We start from the raw sequence: 19320 nt of genomic DNA, 5'->3' as shown, positions 1-19320 counted from the left end.
GGGTAGAGAGGAAGCTACTCCCAAACCACCGGCAAGGAAAGGAACAAAAAGAGCACCAGCAGAGGAACCACAACCCCCATCCACTTGCACATCTTAGCATGCACTGAGGACGGTGCAATCTTTAAGTGTGGAGAGGTCGATACCGACTTCCAGGGGTTAGTTACCTTCTTTTCAACACCAATACTCTATTTTCTTTGTTTGTTCATTGTTGCATTTGTATATTTGTTTGATTTTATGCATATTCTACTTGGTTGAAAAATAATAAGTTTCTTCTAAAGACCCTATTTTTGAAATTTTTCACTAATTTAAAATCAAAATTTTTTGTGTTAAATTTGTTTGAAGTTGTATTTGGAACATGGTTTTTAAGCCAAAGAATACACAACCTGTGAGATTTTGAGCTTATTTATATGGTTACATTATTTAACCATAAATTTTTACTCTTGTGTGTTTTCTTCTCTATCTTTGTTCCATTCTATATGTCCATTATTTAGTGTATTTACGTGCTTACTTGTTTTTGCTTACTTATCCCAAATAGCCTACCCTTTCAATCACCTTTGTTAGCCCCCTTGAGCCTTTTTACCCCTTCTTCTGTTTTATAACCACATTACTAGCCTTAAGCAGAAAAACAAAATAAAAATTCCAAGTTGAATCCTTGGTTAACTTAAGATAGATATTGTATATAAATTAAGTATGGGGAATTTTATGGGAACATGGGATGAAAAAAAAAGGAACTAAATTGAATAAGTTATCTTAAAAATTTTGGGAAGCATGCTCATGTGAAATCAAAATAAATTAAGTTACCATGTGCATAGATAAAAAAAATTTGAGTAATTAAATAAGGGGATAAAATAAGTTACCAAGTAGGTAGGAACATTTTGTATGTAGTTGCATTCACATAGATAGGTTGCATTGCATACTCTCTATCATTCCTCTTCACTCCTTTATAGTTTTTCTTGAGTTTAGCATGAGGACATGCTAATGTTTAAGTGTGGGGAGGTTGATAAACCTCTATTTCATAGTTTATCTTATGCTCAATTGAGTAGTTTTAATCAACTCTTTACCTACTTATTCATACTATTTGCATGATTTTACTTTTTCCTTCCGGATTTTGTGCTATGATTGAAAACATGTTTCTTTGGACTTTAAATTTGCTAATATTAATCCTCTCTTATTACCATTAGATGCCATGATATGTGTGTTAAGTGTTTTCAGAGATTACAAGGCAGGAATGGCTTAGAGGATGGAAAGGAAGCATACAAAAGTGGAAGGAATACAAGAAACTGAAGGAATTGCCAAAGATGTCAGCCTGACCTCTTCGTATTCAAACGGTCATAACTTGAGCTACAGAGATCCAAATGAGGCAGTTCTAGTTGCGTTGGAAAACTAACGTCCGGAGCTTCGATTTGATATATAATTTGTCATTGTGACCGTACATCTAGGCGACGCGAACACGTGCTCCATGCGGACGCGTCGCAGTGACGAAAATCAGCGTGGCAGATTTCGCAACCAGCGAATCCTGGGCTATTTCCAGCCCAGTTTCAAGCCCAGAAAACACATATTAAAGGCTGCAAAGTGGAGAAATGAAGGGAGAGGACTGTTAATTCACTTTTCATAATTTAGATGTAGTTTTTAGAGATAGAGGTCCTCTCCTCTCTCTTAGGTTTTAGGATTAGGATTCCTCTTAAAGGATTTATGATTTATTTCTTCTTCATCACAGGTTCAATGTTCCTTTTGTTTATTTTCTCTTCCATTTTTAGATACTCTAATGCTTTTATTTGATTTATGTTGCCAAATTGGCTTATGAACTTTTCATGTTAGGATTTTCTTAACTAATGCAATTTGAGGCATTTTCAGATATATGATTTTTATTTAGCTTTCTTCATTCTTGGCTTGGGTTGATTAATTGGTAACTCTTGAGTTGTCAAACTCATCGTGATTGATAATTGATATATTTGCTGATTGATTTAGATTCCTATAACTCTAGTCTTTCCTCAGGAGTTGACTAGGACTTTAGGTGTTAAATTAATTTATCCACTTGACTGACCTTCATAGTTAGAGGTTGACTTAGTGGGAGCAATAATACAACTCTCATCACCATTGATAAGGATAACTAGGATAGGACTTCTAGTTTTCATACTTCGCCAAGAGTTTTTCTTTGCTATTGCTTTAATTCCCTGCAATCTATTTTTCTCATTCAACTTTTCAAAAACCCAAAAATACTATTTTTCATAACCAATAATAAATCATACTTCCTTGCAATTCCTTGAAAAGACGACCCGATGTTTGAATACTTCGGTTTATAAATTTTATTGGGTTTGTTAATTGTGACAACCAAACGTTTGTACGAAAGGATTTTCTATTGGTTTAGAAGCTATACTCACAATGCGATTATATATTTTTATATTTCTTTACCGATAGAAAATCCGATCGTCAGATTCCTTGAGCTCTCTTCTCTCTTCATTGTGTATCACCAAGAATGAAGAGGGAAGAGCGGCTGATTTAGCTTTTAGATGTTGGACATTGGGCCAAATATGAGCCCAATCTAATTGATTTGGTTTGTTGGCCTAATTTTAGGTCAAATTTTTTAAAATTAGAATTTTAATTTGTATTCTAATTATTTTGTACTTTTTTAAATTCTAAAATTTAATTTTTTTAATTTTTTGACTCATAATTAATTTAATAATTAATTATTTATTAATTTATAGGATTTTACAATTTTCACACCAGTTATACTATTTCTTTATCTATTATTTTCATTTTGTGTAGTATTCAAGTTAAATAAAAAAAATGACAAATGAGAACATTTTATATAAAAAATTCTAATTAATTTAACTATGCAAAGATTATATTACATGATTATCAATATCATTATACATTAGCAAATAATTGATAACTTTTGACATAAAAAATAATCTGTCTAACTGCTCCAACAACAATGGCTCCAACAGTTGACACATTATTAGAGTGCAACAACAGTAATGGCTCCATTTTTTCATTTATTATATTTCATACAGATTGGGAATATCCTTTTTTATTTTATTGTTATGGAGATTTGAGGAAGAATAAAAAGAACAAAGAGGAGGAGATTCTCAAAACAAAATGAAAATGGTGGTGGGTAAGAAGAGGTGGAGAAAAAAAATAGGAACATGTCTTATTATTTTAATATTTTGGAACCTATTTGTACTCAAATTTTTTATTAGCGGTCTAATTTAGTACCGTTATGAATACGTGAAAAATTTGACTTTTACATAAGCTCGTTTTATTACGCTTTAAACTAGTAATTGGATGGAAGGACCTCTTTATCATGCCTTTGAAGATGTGAGGGATGATTTTGTATTTTTTTAATGTGAAAGGCAAATTTGTCTTCACAAAAAAAATTAAGAACTTTTTTTATTTTTTATTCTCATTTTTAAAGAAATATTTTTCTTAAAATAAAATTAAAAATTATTTTATTTTAAAAACAAATAATGTTAATAGTTTCAATAATATTTAATCTTTTAATATAAATTTTTTTTATAAGATTCAAATAGTTAATTTAAGTTCCCATAATCTTTATAATTGTTATATATAAAATTAAAAAAAAAAAAACAATTAAAGATAATGTGGTAAAATGTCCTCTGCAGTTTGCAATTTGTGCATTGCGTCTCCGTCTGTCAAACACTCAATTCTCAAATCCACTGTCAAATCACACTCACCTCATGGGCGTCATTAGAAGCTCATAAGTGCTCTCAACTTCATCTTCATATTTCTCGTTGAACGGTTTCTGATTCTTCAATTTCGGAGAACATTCTAATCAACACGGATGACGCTTCAACTTGCATTGCCGCCGTCACAGCTGCCCAGACCCTACAGCTGTCCGCCGCTCCTCCGCCTCTCTTCTACCACTCCCACTGGCCGCTGGTGGTCAGCGGTTGGTTATTCTCCTCCTCGTTCGTTGTCCTTCTCCTCCATCCCGCCAAGTCTCCATCTTCACACTCATCTCTCTGAGGTTAGCTTCTTTCTTTCTACTTGATTAGTCTTGCACTTACGAAATCATTCTTTTCTATGTTAATTATCGAATAAGAATTACCTTTCAATCTTAATAGTAGCATAGAGTAGATTCATATTAAAATCAGTTTGGTTCCTCTAAGTTTAGGGTTCACCCTCTCATGAATTTGAAGCCTAAGGCTCACATAACCTGTTCTTTACTGTGATCTTTTGAACTTCTGAGTTCTGATTGGGGTTCTAAATTGTAAAAAATTCGAGCATTTTGAGATGAAAACCGTATATGACACTGTTCCACTCCTCAATTTTTTAAAGAGAAACCCCAATTTAGTTGCTAACAGTTTTCAGCTGGACATCCTAGTCATGCAATTTGCGGTACGAAAGCCCTAAGGGTATGAACATTACAAATTCACCTTTCATAATTGCCTTTCTAAACAAGTTTCTCCCTTACCATTGGAAAAAGAATTTAATTTTTGATGCATTATTATAAAGCCATGTCAGAAAAGGTAACTATCTATATGAATGGTTATCCAGAGGAACAGATATAAATAGATATAAATAGACGAGTAAATATTTTACATTATCCGTAGTGCATCAAAATTAAACTTCAAAAAAAGGTGGAAATATTAGTCCTCCTTGTGTATGTACAGCTTTTGTCGAAGATTTGTATGCTTAGGAATTTCAAGTATAATAACAATATAGTGACGAGATTGTTTAACATCGAAATATCAGGGGCCAAATCAGGGTGTTAGTAATTTCAATTCTTTCTCCCTCTCCATGCTCAGTCTACTCTTTGTATCAACATCTGCATTTTGTAGGGGTGCTCTTTCATCCAAGCTGCTTGGACCCGAAGATCTCGAAGTGAAGCTGCAAAGAAACCTAACAGGAAATCATGGAAGCAGAGGACAGATATGTACATGAGACCGTTCTTACTAAACGTTTTCTTTTCAAAAAGATTCATTCACGCTAAGGTGATGCACCGAGGGACAAGCAAAGTGATCTCTGTCGCTACCACAAACGGCAAGGATCTTCGAAACTCTCTCCCCTCCTTGACAGATCACAATGCTTGTAGAGTGGTTGGAAGGCTCATTGCCGAGCGATCAAAGGAGGCTGATGTATATGCATTGGCTTATGAACCAAGAAACAATGAAAGGATTGAAGGTAAACTGGGTATTGTTATCGATACCATTAAAGAAAATGGAGTAATTTTTGTTTGAGTTCATTCCCTATCAATATATATATTGGTCAGAACTTCAGATGTAGCCACCTTAAATGAATATTCTAATTTACAAAAGACCATGCTCTGTATATTGTTTCCTTAGCTAGATGAATTACTAGTGTTATTTCTCTGAGTTCTGCTGACGAGTGTTTTCGAAACACTTAGATTTTACAAATAGTTTGTAGTCACTAGTCTCAAGCCATTGACTTCTAGAATGGAAGGCTGGGTGTTTGCTTATTTACATTTGTCTCAAACTTTAGGAGAGGATAGGAATGAAGGTTGGGGACAGAAACAAGAGGCTTCAAGGGGAAATGCCCGTTGCTGGTAGCATTTCATAATTTTATTGGCATCACGTCTTTTAGAATGATGAATATTAACACAGATATATTAGGTGTGATTCTTCATTCTTGTGCAAATTTACATAGGAGTGCTTGTGGTGTGGTTTGAATTAGTTTTAAAGGAAAAATCAATCCAATTAGAAGTATATACATTGTTGTGGTTTGAATTGGACCGGTTTGATTTTATTTTCAAGTGCAATCTAATCCCATCCTATTGCTATTTGGATTATCAGTTTCTTCCTTTCTTTTAAAGAAATACAATTTTACGATTTTATTATTAGAAAATAGAAGTAATTTTAATTTTAAGTTAATAAAATATATATCATTTTACATTCACAAAATTTTACTATAATAATAATAATAATAATAATAATAATAATAATAATAAGAACAATAATAATAATACAACAACAACAACAACAAAGCCTTGTCCCACTAGGTGGGGTCGGCTGCATGGATCAAACAATACCATTGAGTTCTATCATGTATCATGTCTATAAAGAGACTGTTTACATGTGAATTTGTTTGACCATCTCATGGATGGTTTTCCTAGGTCTTGTTCTGCCTTTCACTCATTGTCCTTCTCTCATCTCCCCTCTTGACTAGGTGTTCTATCGGTCTACTTTTCACATGTCCAAACTATCTGAGACATGATTTTATCATCTTTTCCACAATAAGTACCACTCTAATTCTCTTATATCTTCGTTTTTTATTCTATCCAATCACGTATGACCACTCATCTATCTCAATATTTTCATCTCTGCCACACTTGTGTTTGTGCTCTCCTTTAGCCGTCCAACACTCTGTATCATAAAGTATAATCAGTCTGATAGCAGTGCGATAAAATTTACTTTTATAATAATAATAATAATAATAAAATTCGTGTGTACTTTAAATAAAATTTCACAAACAAGTTTGACTTTTTCTAATATAATAATAATAATAATAATAATAATAATAATAATAATAATAATAAATTTCGTGTGTATTTTAAACAAAATTTCACAAACAAGTTTGACTTTTTCTAATATAATTCCTTTCAAGTTTGACTTTTTCTAATATAATTCCTTTCGTACCGATAGAATTGGATTAAATTTTTTAAAAATTGATAAAGTGTTAAAGTGAATAGTTAATCACTTTTAAATTAAGATAATATGACACATTTCATAAAAATTACAAAATCAATAATAATTAATCTTTTACAATACTACTTTACTATTTTTCTCACTTTAAAGGAATCTAAATTCAATAGAATTACATTAAAAACACTTTCATCAACACAAAAAAAAGACTTGAAATTAATACATCAGCAAGAGATTATGTTTTCAATATTAGTACAAAATAATTCAATTAATCAAAATCGTTTTAACATACCTAATATCCCCCATTAAAAAAAATCATAATGAAAAGTGCATAATCATGGGCCAATATTTTCAGAATGCTTTGAATTTATCATCAAAGTAACATTATCTACTTATTACATCAAAACTTCCATCATGCAAACAACTTTTGGTGCTATTTACACACAACGGCCACAGTTTCAGTGAAGGATCAACACAGAACAATTTAACATGGCCATTGACTCATGTCTCATACACAAGCCCCCATTTAAGGGAAATAAAAGAAAAAAAAAAGCAAAAAAAGCAAAAAGCTAGTGTTTGAACCTTCATGTAAAACTTATTTTGATGCCAGTATTAGTAAAACAAACAAGCAAGATTTTCATCTGCCAGTTGAAGCCAGCAAATGACTTGGCCGAAACGACATTACAAGAAGACGGGCAAGTTTTGCTCTCCGGAAGCATAAGAAATTATACTTCTTTTCAGCGGTGGTATATAATTTGCGCCATGGAAGGCTGCAGCTCGAAGTATATTAAAAGGTCCGAAATCAACTGAGTAAGCTTTCTGGAAGCTTTCAAGGATCGCCACCATGGAAATATTTGCTGGTTTCCTCTCCGCTTCATACTTCTTTAGCAAGTTCACCTGCACAGCAAGCATGCACAAAGAAGAAAGAATCATACTAGTTACATGCCATTCCATTCCATATCCCTGGCAAAGTCCCACACAAGGGTGTAAAGGCGCCAGAAAGCAATCCCAACTTCAAAATTTATATAGCAAGGCGCGTTTGGTTTACGTTTTCATTTTCTGTTTTGATTTCCAGTGTTTTCTGTTTTTATAATTTTGTGAAGGAAACAACAAGTGAAAATAGAAAATAGGATTTGTTGTTTTCACTCTTTTCTCTTTTTCCTTCACAAAATCCAGAAAAAAAAAATATTGAAAATGAAATCAGAAAATCAAAATGCAAAGCAAGCGCACCCTTGATCCTTGATCTCTCCAATGACACTACTTTAGGAAGATACCTCATCCTCCAACCTTCAAACTCTTTCAAATTAAATCAGAACATACATATACAAGGGATGCTTTGAGTTCACAAAGAGTGACAAATAGAATATGTAAGTATCTAACTTCACATATATGTATTGATAAGCTCATTGTAAACAATAAATACCTCTCCGATGTCAGTGCCTAAAGCAATGCCCTCTGCAATAATTCTTGAAAGAGAATATGCATCTCCGAAACCCAAATTGACTCCTTGACCAGCAAGAGGATGGACAGTGTGGGCTGCATCTCCAATAAGAACAACACGTTTCGAAGCATAGGAGTTGGCATGGCGTAAAGACAAAGGAAACACCATCCTTTCAGAAGCTAGCTAAGTTATTTTCGGTGGAACTTCAAAGGATTCATTGGCTGATACTGTTGTATCCATTTGAAACCAAGAGAACACATCTCGGGTTCCAGATAAGCTTGAAGTAGGATGAGGTCCACATCCATAATCTAAAGCGGAGTTCACATCCTTCAAAAATTCTTCCTCAGTAATTGATTTGCGCTGGTTTGATTCTGTTGGGCTCATGGTCCAAACAATATTGCTGAACTTATCACCGATGGGTAAAAGTGCAATTGGTCCTGTAGGTAGAAACCGCTGCCATGCACATCGATTTTCAGAAGGATGCTCTACTGTGCAGATGATTGCATTCTGAGAATAGTTCCATCCAGTTGTTTTGAATCCTGCCAATTCTCTAACACGTGATTTTCCTCCGTCGGCCCCAACCTTCAAGACAATCATGTTTAATCAGATATCAATTTTTGCATATAAAATTGCAATAATCAGATAGCTTCTAACTTGTTACCAGAATGTAAATTACCAATGTTTTGCCAACTATTTATCACAATGCAATTATAACAAATTCATAATCAAAAGTTTAAGGGTAAAGTATATTTTTTGTCCCTGAAGTTTGACAAAAGTTTAAAAAATATCCCTAAGTTTTATTTTGTTTCAATTTTGTCCCAGATGTTTTTTATTTGCATCAAATATAGCCTTGATGGCTAAATTTTCAAAAAAATTTAAGACCAATATAACAATAATGCATGAAAAGTATGCTTGATTTGCTTGTGTTGAGGGGTCGTTCTTATGAAATTGTTGTTGAATCGGTCTTAATTTTTTGAAAAATTAGCCGTCTGGGGTATATTTGATGCAAATTGAAAACTTCTGAGACAAAATAGAATCAAAATAAAACTTAAGGGTATTTTTGAAACTTTTGTCAAACTTCAGGGACAAAGTATACTTTACCCAAAGTTTAATTACCACCAACTTTGCATATATGCTATTGCCATCACTAAGTTGCAGCCTTGCACATTGGCCTTGAGCAGATGATGATTCTCTGCTGCTCATATTCTCCTCCACTAGAGACATGCTGCTTCGGTTCAAAGTCATTGAATTTAACCTCAATGGATATATTGTTCTCTTGAAATCAGAATCCTGCCAAAAATTAGTAGTTTGCAATACAATTAAGTATCATGCCTTAGAGTAACAAAGTTTTCTACTGACATAAGGAATAATCTTGACAGAAGAACCTTGGAAGCAGAAAAAAACATAGCTAGCTAGATTTAGTGATTTAGTTGTGATGGATCTGAAACCTACACGTAAATTGATGACTTAGACTTACAAGAAATTTCTGAGCATCCAAGGATATCATACAAAACCTCTCTTCATTTTTATACCAGTGTTAATAGCAATTTGGATCATTTATAACATCTAAGGAGAACAAAGATTAAAGAAGAGGAGGATTAAAAATCCTCCTAACAGCTTCCAACTGTGAAAAATGAAAAGAATTTCCAACAGAAAACACAGTTCATGCAGTTAAAATGCAAAAAATATACTATAGATCACAAAATGAAATAAAATAAAATATTCTGATATTCTACCTGTATGCATGACAATAAGGCACTATGGAGAACTTTATTCTCTGCTACATACCTGAATGATCAAGTTTAAGGTATTATTAATATGATAGCTGTTCTCAAAAAGAGGCTCTCTTCAATGTCACATATGTTCACACTTTTACCCAAGCAAGTCTTTATTTACATCTCTTGCATTGTATCTAGCATACCCCAGCCCAGTATAATCCCAGACCTGCCAAAGGATACAAAATAATCTATGAAATTTTGAACAATTCAAACAAAAATAACATCCTTATGGTTATAATGCCTTGAGTTTAGCAACAAAAAAGGAACTTGGCAAGTGAAACTAGGAGCTTGGAAAAATGAACAAACTATCAAAGGACAACTGATATATAAGTGCACAAATTCCAAGCACCAGCATCTGGGAATACCTGCATTTTGTCAAAATATGCATGTCTATTTTGCTCAACATATTTCCAAGCACCAGCATCTGGGAAAATAGATCAACTAATAAGGGTCATTATCTACATAAACAATATGTTTCCATCTTTTTGTAACATTCTTGAAAATAAACTTCGGTGTCAAACTGACTTCAGGAAACAAGTTTATAGTATGTTTGATCTGTTCAAATCATAGTTTAAAAGTTTCCAAATAGGAAACAAGAGATGGTATTAAGAGTCCTGGGAGTGATTCTATTCTGTTAGCAGTTATTGGCTGAATTTTTAAAAAGCAATGGTGCCTATTTTCACATAAACCAGGAATAAGAGAATGGTTGACCACTTCTGTTTGTTCTACTCATGGCAGTTCCAAGGGAGATGCGATTTCAAGCATGTACAAATAGTTTAGCATCCATTCTGTAATCTTGAATTTTTTTTTCCCCTTTTTTGCTCTTTTCTATACTTCTTATTCCCTCTTTAACATTTGTACTTCTCCCATTTTCTCTTTTTTATTTTTTTGGGCATTTTATATCCATAAAAGAAAATTGATCATTTGAAATTGATAGCATACCACAGTAGTAGTGAAAAACAAACGTAAAAACTGGATACCTTTCATAAAAGATATAGTTGCTGGAGTTACTGTACTGACTCTTGGATCAGGGGGATCTTCCTTCTTAATGCTCATGCTACCACTGAGAGCAGGATTGCTATCAATAATTGCAACACTCAACTGCTTAGTCATTGGCACACTTGCTGGAAGAACAACACATTTAGGAGAATAATTAGCCAAATTAGAAGTATAACTATTTGCCTTCAATTATATCCTGGTCTATTGTCATGAATAATCTCTCCCAAAGCTTTAAGCTATTGGAAAGACACACATGAATGTTTTACATCTAACGCATCCCCTTAACTTCTATTTTAGAAGAACGGAGACCATAAACTATTTCTTCTAAAATTTTTAAGCCACTTGATAGCAGCATATGGTTGATTCAATATCTATCAAATATTTTTTCCAGCTTCTTCAACCACAGCTCTTTTTCTATCAAAAATCAAAGAAAAGAGAAAAGAAAATGCGGAGGAAGAAGAGTATTAGTGTATTACCTACCCAAGAAAGATGCCAAAGCCATGCCAACCATGCCTCCTCCTACAATAGCAATATCATATTGTTTAATACTATTGCTTGTGGTGTTCTCCTTCTCATTCTCCTACAAATTTTCAAACCACATCAATTGGGGAAATATAAAAACAAAGAATAACAAATAAAGTAAATATTCATAATCATAGATGGGATATAAACCAAGAGTTATTATTATTATTATTATTATTATTATTATTATTATTATTATTATTATTATCCACTTACATTGAGAATTTCAGCAACATTGGAACCAGGAACTTTGACAACCCCGGTACAAAGGGACTTGCTTGGAATTTTCAACGCAAAGAAATTTGAAACACTCTTCTTCACCAGTCTATTAACGCAGCAAACACATTCAATTAGACCCATAATAATTAGTAACATAGAAAGAGGGGGGAAATGGAAACACACTCTTTCTAACATACTTCAAAGTTCAAAGAAAAGTGAATAAACTTGAACAAAAAATGTGCAAGAAAGAAATGTAATTTGTGCTACTGAAAGATGATAAATGATGAAAAGCAACTTCACCTGTTCATCTTTGTGATCGTTTTCTTCAAAGTGGGAGGAAAAGAGAGAGCTTAGAGCCTAGAAATAAGAAAGCACCAAATGGTTCGTCGTGTCTGCTGCCTAACGTTGCCACGCTGCATCGCCCATTTATTTTGAGATCTTATTAAGGAGAAGATTTTTTTATGTTGGTTCAGCAGGTACTACAAATTGAACCGAACCGAACCGTTCAAATTATCGGTACCCATAGATCCAACCATTTAATCAATGATATAATCAGAAATAACTAAATTATAATTAAAATTAAACAATCTTAATTGCATAAAATAAATCCAAATTCCAAATAGAAATTTCAATTACCAAATATAAAAACAAATAATAAAGCTAACATAAAATTATATTATGAATCGCAATCAATAAAATTCAACATGCCTTGCACAAAATTTAAAAAGCAAACCTAATTTGGTCAACAACAGGTCATCTATGTTATCAACAATTTAATCAAATTGATAAACAATCAGCAACAACAGCAGCGATACCATATTGATAGCAGCAGCAACATTAGCACTTAAATAATAAGTTAATAACACATTGGTCAATAATAAAAATGTAAACATAAGTAGCCAAAAAAACGGCAGAGACAGAGCAGACCGGAAGATAGGAGGAGCCGGTGTAAGCAAAGAGAAAGGAGGTCGCGGCGGAGAAGAAGGACATGCAGAGAGGGTAGCAGGTGACTGGCTGAGTGGTGTGGTGAAGGAAAGTAGGAACTGGAGGTTGGGAGAACTCGGGTTTCATTTTGTCAAGAGGAACATAGTTGTTAGAACTTAACTGATGATCAAATCGGTTAGGTTACTGGTTCAACTAATTGAACCGGTGATTCGATCCCACGTAAATAAAAAATATAAAATAGTCAAAAACTTAATATTAAAAATTGAATTAGCCAGTCTCAATAGTTTGGTCCGATTTCAACAATGAAATGTCAGGCGAATCCAAATTTATTTTTACCCTCAATCAGCCCACAATGTTTGTGCGAGTTAAAATTAAAGTTCTAAAAATCGGACAAATGATAATTAAACTATTCTAATTATTAGTTTATTGGTTCAATTGATTTAATTATGATTCAATTGAAAAAATCGTTTTATGATAAACACTTAATTCTATAAAAATTCAATTAATAGAGCAATTGATTTTAAACACTCTTCTACTGCATTTTTTTTCTTACAAAGCTCAAATTCTTAATTTTTTTCTTTTTACTTTTCAATGGATTGTATACCTAAAGGCTAGATTGAAATCCTTAATATTTAATTACAAAAACTTTTCCTAACCAATCATTTTTAATAATTTTGGCCAATATTTAATTAGTATAAATATTAAATTATTTTCAACAAATAAATTTTACTAATTTATATATGTAAATTGTATTTAGGGGTGGAAATAGGGCAAATGGCCTGTCAGGGGCCTACAACCTGGCCTGTGTTTGGTCTGGCCTAGCCTGACCTGATAGGAAATAGGCTCAGGCTCAGATTATTAAAAAAGCCTATATTCTTTAAAAGACCAGGCCTAGGCTTTTGAAATAGCCTGTTGGGCCTGTCAGGCCAGCCTGAGCCTGCAAATATATATAGAGAGTTTTATTATACTAGTAAAAATGCTATTAGAAGGATTTGAACTTAGATCTTCTATCTTATAATAATACCTTTATCCACTCAACCATTTGTCTCTTTAATTATATATGTGTATGTATTTTGTATCAATATTATTCATAAATTTATTATTTTATATTTTATAATTTTAAAAATTAAATTATATCTTAAATTTAATTATTATTTAAAAAAAATAGGCCTATTGACAGGCTTCAGGTCAGGCCAGATTTAACAACAAGCCAGGCTCAGGACTCATTAAAAAGCCTATACCAGGCTACAGGCCAGGCTAAAGCCAATATACTCTATTACAGGCTTGGCCTGTTAAGAGTAAAGCCTGGCTTGACCTGGCCTGTTCTCACCCCTAATTGTATTAATTCGTGTATGCAAATTCTAATCAATATAATATAAATTATTATCGACAAAATAATGGCCTAAAATAATAATATTTACTGATTATATAATATTATTAATTTAATTAAATTTACACAAATCACTCTTCCAATCTAAAATCTAAAATTGATTATATCTTTTTAAAACAATTATTCTCCACATACATATTTCACTATATATACAAGTCCATATAAGTCATTTTTTCCTAAATCACCCTTACGCGCACGTCTTACGCATGCATATTTCACGCGCCTCTTAATTTAACAAATTTCAATCAACGCGCGCACATTCTTTTTCATGTCTTTACTGCACGTTATTCTTCTTTTTCGTTATCGTCGTTATTAACACCACCTCCTCCTCCTCCTCCTCTTTCTCCTTTTTTTATTGGAATTTCTTTTCTTCCTTCCTTTTCCTCCTTCTCCTCCTTATCTCGTTGTTGAAGATAATGAATAATTCAAGTTTAGATTCTCAACTGAACCAAAATGAAATTGATTATTGTTTTGAATTCAATCAAGTGGCTGAGGTGTGGTTTGATTCTAGTTAATTTTTTTGTTAGTAGTTTATGATTCTGTAGGTGAATAATGTTTCATCATTAATGGTTTGAATTGAATGTAATGTAAAGGTTCTGCATTAAAGAAAATATTTTTCTGTTTTTCCAGCAAATTTGGGTGTAACACTAAGATATTTGGGTGTAATACGAAGATATTTGAGTGTATTATTTAAGAATTTCCAGTGTATTGTGTTGATAAGTTCTGCATAATTCAGAACTCTTCTTCTCCCTCCTCCTCGTCTTTTGTTGCTTCTTATTTTTCTTTTTCATCATCATCATCTTTTTTTCTTATTTTATCTTCTCAAGTTTCTTCTTATTTTACTCTTTTAATAAGAATAAAAACAAAAAAAATCAAACAAAAAAGAAGAAGAAACACATAATGATACAAAATTACTTGGAAGATGATGAACTTACATTCATTCAAAAGAAAGAAATAAGAAAAAATGTAGCATTAGAGAAATAGTTTTCTGTATTTACAACAAATTTAGGTGTAACACGAAGATATTTATGTGTATTGTTTAAGAATTTTTTGGTGTATGTGTGCTGATAAGTTCTGCATAATTCAAAACTTCTCATCTTTCTCATTCTCATCTTTTGCTGCTTCTTCTTTTTTTCATCATCATCACCATCTTCTTCTTTTTTTCTTATTCATCTTTTCTTTTTTGTTTTACATTCTCAAATTTCTTCTTGTTTTACTCTCTCACCAACACCACCTCCTCCTCCTCATCCTCCTCTTCTTCCTCCTTCTTCTTTCATTGGAATTTCTTCTCCTCCTTCCTTTTTCTCCTTCTCCTCCATCATCAGTTATCTTGTTGTGGAAGATAATGAATAATTCAAGTTCAAATTGTCAATTGAATTAAAACAAAATTGATTATTTTGAATCCAATCAAGTGGAGGTGTGCTTTGATTCTAATTAATATTTTTGTTAGTAGTTTATGATTCTATAGGTGAATAATATTATTTTTGTTTGTGAAAATTGTTGTTCATTGTTGATGGTTTGAAGTGAATGCAATGTAAAAGTTCTGCATTAAAGAAAATATTTTTCTGTATTTGGGTGTAACACGAAGATATTTGGGTGTATTGTTAAGATTTTTCAATGTATGTGTGCTGATAAGTTTAGCATAATTTAAAATTCTTCTTCTCCCTTCTCCTCATCTTCTGTTACTTCTTCTTCTTCCTTTTCATCATCATCATCATCATCTTCTTTTTTTTTTTCTTATTCATCTTTTTTCTTGTTTTATCTTTTCAAGTTTCTTTTTGTTTTATTCTTTTAACAAGAATAAAAACAAAGAAAATCAAACAAAGAAGAAGAAGAAACACATAATAGTACAAAATTATTTGGAAGAGAATGAACTTACACTCGTTCAACTAAAAGAAAGAAATAAATAAGGGAAAAAAAGAACAAAAAAATGTAGCATTGGAGGAAATATTTTTCTGTATTTGCAGCAAATTTGGATGTAACACGGAGATATTTGGGTGTATTGTTTAAGAATTTTCTGTATATATGTGCTGATAAGTTTTGTATAATTCAAAACTCTTCCTCTTCCTCCTCCTCATCTTCTGCTGCTTCTTCTCCTTCATCTTCTTATTTCATATTCTCATAATTCTTCTTGAGAGGAAAAAATCAAACAAAGAAGAAAAAAATACATAAGCTTGCAAAATCAATAGAAAGAGAAGGAGGAAAAAAATGTAGCAACAACAACAGTAATAAACAAACGATGATGAAGATGAAACACGCGAAGAAAAATCAGGAGAAATGCAAAGAAGAAGGAGAAGAAGAAGGAAGAAGAGGAGGAATGCGAAGAAAAAATGATGGTTGTGGTTTTGATTGAGGAAGCGTCTTTCATAATGGTGAGTGGGCGCACTATGAAAACCATTGAGTAGCGGGCGTGTTAACACGCTCGTATCGGTTCGTGTTGGATTTGGCCCAACTTGTATGACTTGTAAGGCAAAAAGACTTGTATGTGTAGTAGCTCTGCATACAAGCCCTTTATGGCTTACAAGTCATACAAGTTGGGCCAAGCCCAATGATGAGCGGATAATTTATACGCTTTTTGGCATTGTTTTTAGGTAGTTTTTAGTAAGTTCAAGCTACTTTTAGGGATGTTTTCATTAGTTTTTATGTTAAATTCATATTTCTGGACTTTACTATGAGTTTGTGTGTTTTTCTGTGATTTCAGGTAATTTCTGGCTGAAATTGAGGGACTTGAGCAAAACTCTAAAAAAGGCTAACAAAAGGACTGCTGATGCTGTTGGAATCTGACCTCCCTGTACTCGAAATGGATTTTATGGAGCTACAGAACTCCAAATGGCGCGCTCTCAATGGCGTTGGAAAATAGACATCCAGAGCTTTCCAGCAATATATAATAGTCCATACTTTATTCGAAACTTGACGACGTAACAAGGCGTTGAACGCCAAGTACATGTTGTTGTCTAGAGTTAAACGCCAGAAAAACGTCATGATCCGGAGTTGAACGCCCAAAACACGTTATAACTTGGAGTTCAACTCCAAGAAAAGCCTCAGCTCGTGGATAGATCAAGCTCAGCCCAAACATACACCAAGTGGGCCCCGAAAGTGGATTTATGCATCAATTACTTACTCATGTAAACCCTAGTAGCTAGTTTAGTATAAATAAGACTTTTTACTAGTGTATTAGTCGTCTTTTGACCACGTTTCATCTTTGGCTTAGTTTTGTTTTATTCTTCATCTTAGGAAGCCATTGAGCACGTTTCAGGGGGCTGGCCATTCGGCCATGCCTGAACCTTTCACTTTAGTATTTTCAACGGTGGAGTTTCTGCACACCATAGATTAAGGGTGTGGAGCTCTGCTGTACCTCAAAGTTTCAATACAATTACTATTACTTTCTATTCAATTCTCTTTTATTCTTATTCCAAGATATACGTTGCACAACACTTTGATGAATGTGATGATCCGTGACACTCATCATCATTCTCACCTATGAACGCGCGTGACTGACAACCACTTCCGTTCTACTTTAGGCCGGGCGCATATCTCTTAGATTCCCCAACAGAATCTTCGTGGTATAAGCTAGATAGATGGCGGCATTCATGGGGATCCGGAAAGTCTAACCTTGTCTGTGGTATTCCGAGTAGGATCCCGAGAATCCAGAAAGTCTAACCTTGTCCGTGGTATTCCGAGTAGGATTCCGGTATTGAATGACTGTGACGAGCTTCAAACTCCTGAAGGTTGGGTGTGATGACAAACGCAAAAGAATCAATGGATTCTACTCCAACCTGATTGAGAACCGACAGATGATTAGCCGTGCTGTGACAGAGCATTTGGACCATTTTCACTGAGAGGATGGGATGTAGCTATCAACAAGGGTGATGCCTCCAGACGATTAGCCGTGCAGTGACAGCGCATAGGACCATTTTCCCGAGAGGATTAAAAGTAGCCATTGATGATGGTGATGCCCTACATACAGCTTGCCATGGAAAGGAGTAGGAAAGATTGGATGAATGTAATAAAAAAGTAGAGATTCGAGAGGAGCACAGCATCTCCATACGCCTATCTGAAATTCCCACTATTGATTTACATAAGTATTTCTATTCCTTTTTATTTTCTATTTATTATTAATTTTTGAACTCACCATAACCATTTAATCTGCTTAACTGAGATTTACAAGGTGACCATAGCTTGCTTCATACCAACAATCTCTGTGGGATCGACCCTTACTCACGTAAGGTATTACTTGGATGACCCAGTACACTTGCTGGTTAAGTTGAACGGAGTTGTGAGCTTCTCTAACAGTGCCTGGAACTCTTGCATCACAATTTCGTCCACCAAGTTTTTGGCGCCGTTGACGGGGATTGTTCGAGTATGGACAACTGACGGTTCATCTTGTTGCTCAGATTAGGTAATTTTCTTTTCAAAAATCTTTTTCAAAAATTTTCTTTTCTTTTTCGTTTTTCCTAACTTTATTTTCGAAAAAAATAATAAAAATCCAAAAAATTAGAAAATCATAAAAATAAAAAATATTTTGTGTTTCTTGTTTGAGTCTTGAGTCAATTTTTAAGTTTGGTGTCAATTGCATGCTTTAAAAATTTTTCTTGCATTTTTCGAAAATTCCATGCATTCATAGTGTTCTTCATGATCTTCAAGTTGTTCTTGACAAGTCTTCTTGTTTGATCTTGATGATTTCTTGTTTTGTGTTGTTTGTTGTTTTTCATATGCATTTTTTGTTTGTTAGAGTCCATGCATTAAAGATCTCTAAGTTTGGTGTCTAGCATGTTTTCTTTGCATCAAAAATTTTTTCAAAATTATGTTCTTGATGTTCATCATGATCTTCAAAGTGTTCTTGGTGTTCATCTTGACCTTCATAGTGTTCTTGCATGCATTATGTGTTTTGATCCAAAATTTTCATGTTTTGGGTCATTTTTATATTTTTCTCTCTCATCAATTAAAATATTCAAAAATAAAAATATCTTTTCCTTATTTTTCTCCAAATTTTCGAAAATTTGAGTTGACTTAGTCAAAAATTTTCAAAATTAGTTGTTTCTTACAAGTCAAGTCAAATTTTCAATTTTAAAAATCTTATCTTTTCAAAATCTTTTTCAAAAATCATATCTCTTCCATTTTTTCTTATTTTCGAAAATTTTAAAAATTATTTTTCAAAATCTTTTTCTTATCTTTTATATCATATTTTTGAAAATATGCTAACAATTAATGTGATTGATTCAAAAAAAATTTGAAGTTTATTACATTCTTGTTAAGAAAGGTTCAATCTTTAAATTCTAGAATCTTATCTTGTAGTTTCTTGTTAGTTAAGTCATTTTAAAAAAATTAAATCTTTTTCAAAATATCTTTTTCTCAAAATTTTTATCTTATCTTTTTATCTTATCTTTCTCAAAATTTTATCTT

General features: G+C 32.9%; 3 protein-coding genes across 4 annotated transcripts; 1 reads left to right on the top strand and 2 right to left on the bottom strand.

The window, feature by feature from the left end:
• The first annotated feature begins 3574 nt into the window (after nt 1-3574).
• Nucleotides 3575-5292, top strand: LOC112796933 (uncharacterized). The gene is made up of 2 exons (XM_025839613.3): nt 3575-3988; nt 4803-5292. The coding sequence occupies exons 1-2, from the start codon at nt 3803-3805 to the stop codon at nt 5199-5201; spliced, it is 585 nt and encodes a 194-aa protein (XP_025695398.1). The 5' UTR covers nt 3575-3802; the 3' UTR covers nt 5202-5292.
• A 1679-nt stretch (nt 5293-6971) lies between these two features.
• LOC112796932 (uncharacterized) lies at nt 6972-12023 on the bottom strand. 2 transcript variants are annotated; one of them, XM_025839610.3, is made up of 10 exons: nt 11883-12023; nt 11580-11688; nt 11322-11421; nt 10823-10966; nt 10208-10266; nt 9941-10008; nt 9801-9852; nt 9181-9354; nt 8047-8646; nt 6972-7520 (listed from the first exon to the last, which is right to left on the bottom strand). In XM_025839610.3, exons 1-9 carry the CDS (start codon nt 11888-11890, stop codon nt 8248-8250), a joined length of 1113 nt encoding a protein of 370 aa, XP_025695395.1. In that variant the 5' UTR covers nt 11891-12023; the 3' UTR covers nt 6972-7520; nt 8047-8247. The 2 variants fall into 2 exon arrangements, with proteins under 2 accessions (XP_025695395.1, XP_025695396.1); XM_025839611.3 differs by having other exon boundaries at nt 9188-9354.
• LOC140184156 (uncharacterized) lies at nt 7305-8232 on the bottom strand. Its single transcript, XM_072234451.1, has 2 exons — nt 8047-8232; nt 7305-7520 (listed from the first exon to the last, which is right to left on the bottom strand). Exons 1-2 carry the CDS (start codon nt 8230-8232, stop codon nt 7305-7307), a joined length of 402 nt encoding a protein of 133 aa, XP_072090552.1.
• Nucleotides 12024-19320: the final 7297 nt, after the last annotated feature.

The sequence above is a fragment of the Arachis hypogaea genome, chromosome 4 (assembly GCF_003086295.3).
Source record: "Arachis hypogaea cultivar Tifrunner chromosome 4, arahy.Tifrunner.gnm2.J5K5, whole genome shotgun sequence".
Lineage (NCBI taxonomy): Eukaryota > Viridiplantae > Streptophyta > Magnoliopsida > Fabales > Fabaceae > Arachis > Arachis hypogaea.
This window is presented reverse-complemented; position numbering and strand designations above follow the sequence as displayed.

Coding starts and splice junctions, on each gene's coding strand:
- LOC112796932 (XM_025839610.3), bottom strand. Junction 11,422..11,579: donor ATGTTGCTGAAATTCTCAAT/GTAAGTGGATAA, acceptor GAAAATTTGTAG/GAGAATGAGAAGGAGAACAC. Junction 9,853..9,940: donor GTAAATAAAGACTTGCTTGG/GTAAAAGTGTGA, acceptor TTGATCATTCAG/GTATGTAGCAGAGAATAAAG.
- LOC140184156 (XM_072234451.1), bottom strand. CDS start 8,232: ATGGTGTTTCCTTTGTCTTTACGCCATGCCAACTCCTATGCTTCGAAA. Junction 7,521..8,046: donor TAGGCACTGACATCGGAGAG/GTATTTATTGTT, acceptor CTTGCTGTGCAG/GTGAACTTGCTAAAGAAGTA.
- LOC112796933 (XM_025839613.3), top strand. CDS start 3,803: ATGACGCTTCAACTTGCATTGCCGCCGTCACAGCTGCCCAGACCCTAC. Junction 3,989..4,802: donor TTCACACTCATCTCTCTGAG/GTTAGCTTCTTT, acceptor TGCATTTTGTAG/GGGTGCTCTTTCATCCAAGC.